At 42.1% G+C, this 10,514-nt stretch overlaps 1 protein-coding gene across 6 annotated transcripts; it reads right to left on the minus strand.

The window, feature by feature from the left end:
- Positions 1–72: 72 nt before the first annotated feature.
- zgc:112982 (uncharacterized protein LOC503771 homolog) lies at positions 73–9,970 on the minus strand. Of its 6 annotated transcripts, none has more exons than XM_048265919.1 (11): positions 9,872–9,962; positions 8,608–8,654; positions 7,877–8,503; positions 6,475–7,152; positions 2,587–2,756; positions 2,377–2,473; positions 2,199–2,259; positions 1,777–1,907; positions 1,429–1,537; positions 776–890; positions 73–542 (listed from the first exon to the last, which is right to left on the minus strand). In XM_048265919.1, exons 2-11 carry the CDS (start codon positions 8,646–8,648, stop codon positions 529–531), a joined length of 2,043 nt encoding a protein of 680 aa, XP_048121876.1. In that variant the 5' UTR covers positions 8,649–8,654; positions 9,872–9,962; the 3' UTR covers positions 73–528. The 6 variants fall into 6 exon arrangements, with proteins under 6 accessions (XP_048121876.1, XP_048121875.1, XP_048121878.1 ...); XM_048265918.1 differs by having other exon boundaries at positions 9,778–9,957; XM_048265921.1 differs by lacking the exon at positions 8,608–8,654 and having other exon boundaries at positions 9,872–9,969.
- Between the last annotated feature and the right edge of the window lie 544 nt (positions 9,971–10,514).

The raw sequence follows: 10,514 nt of genomic DNA on the forward strand, positions 1-10,514 counted from the left end.
AAATTATATTCTGGGGGAGCCTAGGATTCCGATCCTAAAAGCTCAAGAGCAGCTGAATCACAGAAGATTACGCCAGAGGAAAGAACTGGTTTATTCGATGGGACACATCAAGGCAAAAAAATAAACAAACAAATCATTTTTATATTTTCAGTGTCCTTAAAACAATATAACCTGTAGCGTAAGAAAAGATTAGTAAGTATTGATCAATCTTCAAATCATACTTGGACAAATAAATGTTATTTTCTCTACATTAATCACAAACTATGAAAGACAATAAAACAAGCACAACACATGACACAGGGTATTTACAGTAGGTCCTTCAAGTCTGTTTGATTAAAAAGGTCTCACAGAGCTGAACTATGTTCACAACATGAGGATTTCTTTGAATTGATGTGATGCTCAGAACAGAGAGCGGTTTCACGTTCTATGTTCCGGTGTTCCACTGTTCCATGCGCCTCTTAAGAAAGCGGCAGTGGAACCAGGTTCTCTCCTTTCTCCACACACTGGCACCCCTCTCGAGTCTACTGTTTACCAGTTGGCGCCTTAAGGAACAGACAAGTTGATCAGTTTTAGACATCCTTGGCAAACCCGAAATTGAAAACCGTTACTGTTTAATAAACTTGATAAAATGTGTTATGTTTTACGATACTGACCGCAAAGCACATACAATACATCTCTGTGTGGTTAGAACAGAGCTGAACATGACAGTGCAACAGCCGGACCTCTTTGTTAAAGGTTTGTTTGGTTATCATAAGGCAGTTTAAGCAGTACGAACCGTTGGCATTGTTGTGATACTGACGCCGGTTGGGGCCGGGCTGAGCCCCAGGGCGGTTAAACCTGCGCTTGAAGTTCCGCCGGTTTGGTCCAGGCAATCTCTGACGCATGTCAGGCTGTCATGTAGGTGCACAAGAGATGTGAGAAACACTTGGAAAAGTATGGAGTCCCGAAAGGGAAAAGTGCAAAAAATGATTATACATGTTTCTGGTGAGCACAAGAAACTATCGGCTACAGATAGTAGAAGCACAAATTTGTCCCATGGCCCCTGTTTCTGGAGAGTTTCTGGTGAGCACAAGAAACTATCGGCTACAGATAGTAGAAGCACAAATGTCCCATGGCCCCTGTTTCTGGAGAGTTTCTGGTGAGCACAAAAAAGTTCTGGTGCGTATGCGGAGGTTTCTGCACATGTCCCTTTACATTGTGTAAAATATACTATGATAACTGAAACCATTAAATTGCTATTGGATACTAAAATGACATTCATTGTTCTATTGTTTGTAAACTTTGTAAAGCACATTGTAAAGCTCTTTCGCATTCTACCACTCAAGTGACAATAGCCACCACACAATTTATCAACCTATTCATAACTCTTTGTGTTTATGAGTATAAACATAGTGATCTACTGGAATATTCCAGACACATGAACCTTACCATTTGACCACCCCACTCCCTCCGACCCTCGGGGGCCTCCTCAGCCCAGCGGTCGTCCTCTTCAACACCAAGCCTCTCATCCTCCTCAAAAACAGGCTCAGTTTCCACACTGGAAAGAAAGGAGAAGATGAGTTAAGATAGTTTAAACATAACAAAAATAGCTTGGTAAAATAGTTCAAAGTAGCTTGCAGTTTATTATAAAACTGAAAATATATGGACACAACAGCAACCAGCCTCCCATATGAAATCAATTGTAGTAAGAAGTTGAAGTCTCTCGGGTATGTCAGCACGATTACAACCACTGGGTGGACACAAGTATGCACATATTTTAAGCCATACTATACAAACCTTTCAGGCGTAGCTTGAGAGAAGCTGGCGCCAGTAATGGTGACCTTCACACCCTCTAGACGTTCCTGTCTTCGCCTCTCAAGGTCATAACGAAGGTCACTAGGATCGCAGGTCTGCGGCCTTTTCTGTGCCTGTCAAAGATAATCAAAGGAGTTATGACCAATCTAGCAGGGGATGGAGGTGTCTCATTAAGCAGTGAAATACACTCAAGACAACACAAGCTTCTTCAAGTACTCAAATTCATAGATATTTTATTTGGATGAGATGCAATCAAGTCTCGCCAGTTGCCAATAGGCAGCTGTTTTGGTAACGACTCTGGACCATTATTTTGGACTAACAAGATCAGGCTCCAATGAAAATGAATAGGGAGAGATCCATAGGTCACAGTTTTCGCGCACATTTTGAGATCTCTGCTATCTCACCTGCATGTTCTCAATCTTTGAGAAAATTGGCATTGTATCGGGTACAGAAACTTTTATCCTTCTGCAAAAGACGAAACATCAATAACGTTAGATATAACCTTGAATAAAAATGAATGGACGTACATTCTCGCACAGCACAAAACTACAAAAAGGCCAGAGAACAACGAACAACCCTCACCTGTCCATGGCAGGCTCTTCATCCTCCTCTGGAGTAGCAGTCATAACACTGGAGAAGCGATCGTTCAGGGTGACATTTTCACCTTTAAAGTACATTTCTGGAGAGACAAAAAGAGCAGCAAGATCTAAAGACAGCTGTGACATCTATGGGTTGTGCTATTGTGTTGGTTTTCTCAGTATTCCCAGTAAACAAATGAATTGAGAAAGTAACCTTTGACTTGATGGACCAACGTGATTATCTCCTGGGCAAAAGTCCCAGTGTGCACTTGGGTCTCCCTGAAGGTTCCGGAATGCTCCAGCATAGGCAAGAAGTCCAGTCGTTGCCGACCCACATTGACGAGGTCCAAAGACAGCTGTCTGTCGGAGTTGTGGCCGGAAGAGCTGCTGGTACAGAAATGAAGTTGAAGCAGGAAGTGACATTGGGCCTCTAAAAAACTACAGCTTCCAGTCTGAAATCTTTAATGATCAAGCAGGTGGGCGGATAAATATGATAATCTAAAGCTATGGAGTCATAATGATCATTATCTTAAGTAGCCTTAAGTTTCAACATAGAAAAGGTTGGTCTGACAAGAGAGTCAGCCTGTTATGTTTGAACTGCTTGCTTACCAAGGTCTGCAGGATGAACTTACCAGAGTAGAAAAATATCAGTGTGCTTAAATCAGACAGTGATCTAAATATATTTCCTAGCAACATAGTCCTAGCCAGCAAGAGAAACACAGAAATGGAGAAAACCTTCTCAGGGGAAATAAGGCTCGGCAGTGGTATTTGTGGCTCTATGAATGTTTTTGGTACATTAAAAGTATCAGCATATAGATAATGCATGTCTAAATAAAATGTAAGATTGCATGGAGACAGATTTTTTTTAAAGGAACAGATGACATAGAAGTATGGGTTCAAGAAATGTGTAGTAGGATGGTTTTAATGCTTTTGAGATTTCAATGCTTATTTCCCCCTCCTGGGCAAAGGCAGGTAAAAGATCATGCTTCCCTTCCAATTTTGCCCATCGTACAAATCCATCCACAGAGCGTTCTGGATCCTTGTTCCTCCTCAGTGGGGTTTTCTTTAGATAATCCTTTGGTTTTTGGATTCCACTGAAATGTAACTACTCCTCGTAGACAGACCAGCTAGAGCACTGATCTCAAACTCTTAGCGTCCAAGTGTGCATCTTTAAAACTCCTAACGTCCAAGTGTGGATCTTTAAGACTTTCTCCTCTGAACTGCTGATGAGCTGGTGGGATCTGAGCCACCTGGTCTTTGGTTGCCACCAGATCAGGAGCTTCCACAGAAATGCCATGATGAATCCTGAAACCTGCAGTGTCCGTGTCGATGATGCTGGTCACATTTACAGGTCATGTATGTTTCTCCCGTAATCCAGTAGTTTTTCAGCCGTATGGTTCTTCTGACCACTAGCCGTATGGTTCTTCTGACCACTAGCTGTATGGTTCTTCAGAAGCCCAGAAGAAAGAGGGGGGGAAACTCAGATGTGTTCCTCCTCTGTTGTTTCTTAGAGGTGAAAGAAGTTGACATATTGGCGTTGTGGCTAGTCGGGCTGGTGTGGTTTCTACGCTGCCGTTCCTAATGCCTTGCATTAGAAGTCCTAGTCTCAAACCAGGTAAAATGCACTCTTTCAGCAGGCTGAGCTCACCATGCTTCATGTGCAGAGACTGGAAAATATTGCTGCAGTAACTTATCCACAGAATTTACATTATCCCAGTTGAACTCCTCTTCTTATTTTTGAATGCTGGTCAAGAACCTGGTGCATCCCGTCTTGACTTCTTCCTCTAGACTGTTAAAATGCAGGACAAAATGGGTGCACCCAGAAACAACATTCCTGCTTTAGTGCCACAGCATGATTTCATTTTAAGTGAGGGCATCTGAAACCATGGAGTAAATGGAAAAATCTGTATAGAGCCCAGGGGCAAGTCTTCATACTACTTTACAGTCCCGTTGATTTTATTTTTGGGTGAAGAGTGGAGCCAATATCAAAAACATCCATCGACACTCGCAACTATTGTATTTTTGTCTTTCACTCAAAGTTGTCAAACGGAAGCAACGTTTTCTTCTGCTACAGTAGTGTCCATCTTGATATTGTGTTGAAAATGTTGTGCTTTACTAATCTACAGTTGACAATCCAGTTATAGTTTCACCCTCAGGACTTGTATTGATGTAGTGGTTCTGTATGGGACATTAACAGCTGTTGGAGTGAGAGACACACACATTATTCTGCAGTTTAGTTCCAACTCTTGAAGATTTTCTTGAAGAAATTTCAGATATGCACTGCTCTGTACAGAAGTCAGATTAAGTCTCGACACTCTTTCAACTCTCCCAGCCAGATTTCATAATCCATAGAAAGAGAAGCATCATTGGCAACTGTCAATAGCCAGGAGTCACTCTGGTCCAAAAAGATTAACATGTCAAGTTTCCAAGTCTACGGATAGATTGGCCTTGTACTCAAAATGGATAATGGCCTCTTTCGAAAAAGCACAAACATTTGCAATTCTTCTGCAATTCTTCTTGCATACCTTTGGGAGACATTCTTGTCATTTAGCTGATGTATAACTGCAGAAGTGGTTGGGCAAACCTTTGCCTCAGGAGAAATCCATTCGCCTAGATGATTATCATTGGCATCAAACTCAATGAGAATACCACCACCTGGTGTCTTGATGGCAAAAATAACATGCTGACTTACCTTAAGCCAAGGCAAACTACCAAGGATAAAACAAAATAAAAATAGGCTTACATTAAAAAAATAAATATTTACATGTTTTTCTATATTTTAGGCAAGTGCTGGCATTTTGGTGGACACATCTCCCTTGCAAAACCAGTGCGGAAAAAGAGGTGGGCGGGAAACAGCCCTATTTCAAAAGAGCGTTTAAACTTGACCACTCTGATAGGAAGTCCATTTCATCCTCGAAAATACCTTGTCATGTCAGAAATCCAGACTGATCGTGGCCTCAAGTTCAACTGGTGTCCAAAGAAATTCCTTTTTCACCATGGACACAAATATTGCTCAAATGCCTTAACACTTGTTGAGAATGGAGAGTGAGCGATCAAAGACTCTGCATATGGTGGGTTTCAGAGTGACGAGAGTATATTGATTCCCCAGCTGATACAGAAACTCTCCATCTGCTGAAAAGTGGTGTGCAGTACTGGTTTAGGTCCTCCAGAAAATGTAGCAGTGCCTTACACAATCATACTTGTTCCTTCTTCTTGAGTGAACTGCATCATGGTGAGTGAAATGCAGAAAGGGCTTTTCATAAAACCATACAAGTTTCACACAGGGAGGCCAAAGATATTCAGTCTCATGGACAATCTGGGTTGGAATACTGTTCCCACTGTTTCTGTGTCTGCATCCATCTTCTTTTCATTTCTTGGCACTTGGCAGTCATTCATTCATCAAATATGGATGTCATATCACCCACCACTGTAAGAAATTCATGTCAAGTAAAAAAAAAGTGGAGCTCATTCTTGGTCATGTCCATTTACAATGTCTTGTTAGAATGTAGAGCTTGCTAAAGACGTGTCTACATATTCAAAGGGTGGGCTTAATTTCCTTCAACCTCTACATTCTCATTCTCTAATCCATACTTTACATCTGGTGTTCTTGATTAGTCTGCTGTGGTCATAATATTTTCCATCAAGTCCATAGCGTATTCCTAGTCTTCTCAGTGGCATGTCCTCTGTAGTATTTGTTTGCAGTTCAGAATGACTCCATTCACATGAAATGTGACTTCACTTCAAGACATCATCAGTTATTCACCATCTCTTCGTTTCTTTTTGCGAAAAACCTATAGGGTTACACTCTGCCGTGACAAGAGGGAATATGACTCTGTGTTGTCTGGATGACTTCCTTGAAATATGATGAGGAGGATAGTGATGATTTTCTTTGGATTATGACTGGATCTGCTTTGCCATAGAGAAGTACGTTTCCGCCATTCAATGACTTCAGTCCACTTCAATTGTTCATCCTGTGCCTCACGATAAGTCTTCTGAATTTGAGAAGAATCCTTTTACACAGGATTGTGGGCAGAGCATGATTTAGAAAGGAAGCATGAACTTTCAACCATACCTGATAGTGTTGGAAATGACGAGACCATACCTGTCTTGACCCGCGGGGCGATTCATGTCCACCTTGATCTGGAGGGTTTCTCGTTTGCTCGTATCAGCTCTTGGCACTGCGGGCGTCTCTCTGTTCACGTTTAGATTCCTGTGCTGAAACAATGGCCTTGGCGGAGCAATCTCCTGTCCGGTATTTCCTCTTTGTTGTTTGACATCTGGCCTTTGCTGTTCCCACTTTGCTGGGCCTGAGTAGTTTCCATGGTCCACTCTGTCTGGCCTCAAATCCACATCCAGAGCTGGTGCACCAGTGTGCCGTTCCTGGAATTGATGTGGTAGATCATGATCTTCTAATGACTGCTTTTGCCTTGCTCGAACATTGGGAGGAGGATGAGGATGATGAGGAGGAGAAGGAGGACTTCTCCTCCTCTTAGGGGGAGGCTCCATCCTTGATGACTCTCGCGCATCATGTCTTGGCTCCCTCCTGTGTCTGTCCTGTGGAGGTCCTGCATGTTGGACATGTTCTCTTCTGTCTCCTTCTCCACCTCTGTTCATTGCTCCATGCTGGGAGATACCATGGTCGTGCTCTACAATGACAGGTGCACGGCCTGGACTTCGGCTGTAGGGCTTCTGAGGGCCACTGTGCTCCTCGTAATGACCCATATCTCTGGATCTTTTATCCGGGCGATGGTCTCTAAAGTCTGACCTCTTGGGTTGTAACCTGTGTTGACATAGAGCAGGCAATAATGTTCAATGCATAAGACGTAAGGATTTAAATCGTTTGGATACCTACTAACCCTAGTTATACAATCTGTAACTATTCATCCTACAGCATACTTACCACATGACTAACTGATTACAGCAAAAATGAAGCCATTTCATAAGGGATGTATTGTGGCAGGTACTGTAGGCTACTCTTGCACAATGCCAAATTAAAACTAAAGCTAAAAGACAACAAATCAAATATACACTGATGCATTTTGCAAACTTAACAGACAAATCAAATTTTAAATTAACCATTGTATTATAGTGCACATAAAATTGATAATTCATTCACAAAAGGTATAACTGGGGCGGTAGTGTAGTGGCTAAGGTGGACTAGCATGTAGTAGCCAGAAAAAGTTGTGGGTTCAATTCCCAGCTGCCACCATTGTGCCCTTGAGCGAGGCACTTAACTCCTAGCTCTGGGGGAGACTGGCCCTTGTAATAATTTACATATCTAAGATGCTTTGGATAAAAGCGTCAGCCAAGTTAAAAAAAAGTAAGTATAGTTGATGATACACAATGAGAAGAACAGAGATGTGCGGAAGATATTGGGTATGGGCACTGCTTTCAGTTGTCTTCTATGGGATGCTATCAGTCTTCTTGTCTTCTCGTCTCCTGCGCTGAGACTGGGGCCTTCCGATAGGTCATTTAATGATATGGTGATATTACTCTTCCTGTACCTATCTGAAAAGGGGCTCCTGGCATGGTAATGCTCGTTGTTTTCCACAGGGTAATTTCCATGCTCCAACCGATCCGGCCTCCTCTCTTGTGACCGATTAAATGATCTTCCTCTGGGGCTGGCTCCTCGGGGTCCCCTCTGGCCTCTGCCTGGACCACCCTCCTGCCGTTCATGGTGCCCAACGCCATGCTCGTTCCTGGCCCAGTCAGGGGATGGGCGTCTGTGGTGATGGTCAAAAGCGAACGCCGGTGATGGTTGTCTTTCTTTGGGAAGCCGTCGGGGAGAATGGCCTTGCATTTCGTCAAAGACTTTTGGAGATAACCTCCTCCGCTCTGCATATCCCAAAGGTGGTGGCCTGAGGGGGCTTCTCTGACGATTCAAATACTCAGGGGGCGAACGTCTGGGCTTATACTCCTCTGGTGACGGTGGTCTTCTGTCGCCGTGTGGCATGAACTCTTTGTTGAACCGGCCCCATTCGTTCGGCGGTCCTTCCCTTGACATGCGTGCATCATTCCAATGAGGGGGGCCATGCATCTCAGGAACCCTCCGTGGTGGGCCAGGGACATACTGGTCTGAAAAAGCTCTCTCATCTCGTCTTCCAGGACTCCTTCTATACATTGCAGTGTTTCTGTTCAAATGTAAAACATTTATTAAGTTATGTCAACTTAGTGGGTAAATAATAAGGGTATTAAATGAATAAATTTATGTTACACATTAATTAATCGTTGCTACCTGTAGGAATTAATGGGTGATCTTGAACGTGGTCGTGACATTTGCACCTTAAACCACAAGACAATGTTACGACTATGAAATATAGATTATGTTCTTATCAGTTTGCATCATGAATAGCAATAATAACATAAATGAACAAAGGACAGTTTAATGATGGATCACGTGGTGTGGTGATCAAACTGAAGTAATCCAACCGGAAAGCGGAAACCCAAGACATGGACAAACCTAACAGCATTTGAGAAGTGCACTCATCATGACAGAACGAGTGCTGCATGTAGTGGTGGTGGTGGTCAAGCTAAAGTCATAGGTTTAATATTAGCAGAAACGGTTGAGAAAGGATCTTTGATATTAATGAAATTGTTCATCATAATGAGACAGAGCCACGTGCTTTGTCAAACTATTTTCGTAAACAATCACACACATGTCATGCAGCATTCAGTAGTGCCATGCAGCAACATGGGTCTACTACAAACGTAAAACACCACAACGTCAAAAACGTGTTTTACAATACTCGTGACATACTATCGATAGAAAAGACAACCAAGACTCGATCTCTGAAGCTAGATTGGTTTGGATAAAATTATGCATCAAGTGTCGCACAACCACCCCTATATTATCCTTGCTATCTCGGAACTACCCCTATTCCCGTCGGTCCCGTATTTCCGCCGTCTTGCGTGTATGCGTCACTTAATATCCATTTCTATACAAACCAAGACGGCGGATTCCTAAAGAAACGCAAGCATCCACACCATAGGTGTAGCTAAATTAGCTATGTACCAAAAATTACATTTTACCGTGACTCGAAGAGCTGTAAACAGTGTTGTAAGGCTGCGTGTACACATCCGCTTGGAGCGCCAGTGGAATTTTAATTTAATGACGAGAATTTTCGGTCTAACCGTTCATGTGCAGTTGAAACGGCGTAAATAGGCGACCCATCAGGCCAGCACTATAACTCCGAGCGTGGTAAACAAAATCGGATATTTCAGGCAGTAAATGCTCCCGTTAAGAACCAAACTAGATTTTGTTCAAATCTACACACCTATGGCTACTGAAAAATGTAAGGTTCATTTAGCAAATGTTATCTTGAAGTGTTAAAAAACGTTCCGAACAAAAGTGGTGATAATTGGTGGTGTTATACCTTGCTAACAGAATGAGGCAGGACATATTTACCTAGGCGCGTAGATAGCTCGCTATCTTCCTTCAGGAAGATATGTCCACCAAAAATACCAGTCACTTGAAAGATTTAAAAATAATACATACTTACTATATAATCCAATAATACGCTAATATTAAATACTCTTTCAGACAACACTTTCAGAGTTTCCTTGCTCGGCCGAGTTAACGTTTAGCTCAAGAAGCTTCCGTCTTTTCAGCCCTGACACACTTCCGGTGCAAAAATGTACATTGTATTTACTACAGCGCCCCAACAGTCAGTATGTTTCACTCCACCGATTTTGTTTGTATTCTTCTTTTTACAGTATGTAAAAATATATAATATACAATACAGCACACACTTACCCATGAAAAACGTATCCCTAATGAAATTTGTTTAGGATCAACAAAGAAATACGCTAGCCTGTGTTGTCTAATGTCATACTGAGTTTTCAAGGTCTTGTAGCCTATTTTCATGCAAATAGTAAAACATCTTAAGACAGGTCTACTTGTATGGTATTCTTTTGCTTTCTGTCACAAAACACATCTGCATTATCAAGTTTTCTGCTCCTTTCTAGAATTCCCTAGCAGTAAAATAGCCAACCAGGAACTGTCCTATTCAACAAGTAGGCCAAAACCGTTGCCACAATCGGCTTTCTGAGGTTCAGTAGTTAGGCTAATATTAGATATTTATTTATTTTATGTATTTTCTCCATCCATCAATTAATTTTAAGTCACAAATGAAACAAGACAAA

Source organism: Alosa alosa, chromosome 16, assembly GCF_017589495.1.
Source record: "Alosa alosa isolate M-15738 ecotype Scorff River chromosome 16, AALO_Geno_1.1, whole genome shotgun sequence".
NCBI classification, from domain to species: Eukaryota; Metazoa; Chordata; class Actinopteri; order Clupeiformes; family Clupeidae; genus Alosa; species Alosa alosa.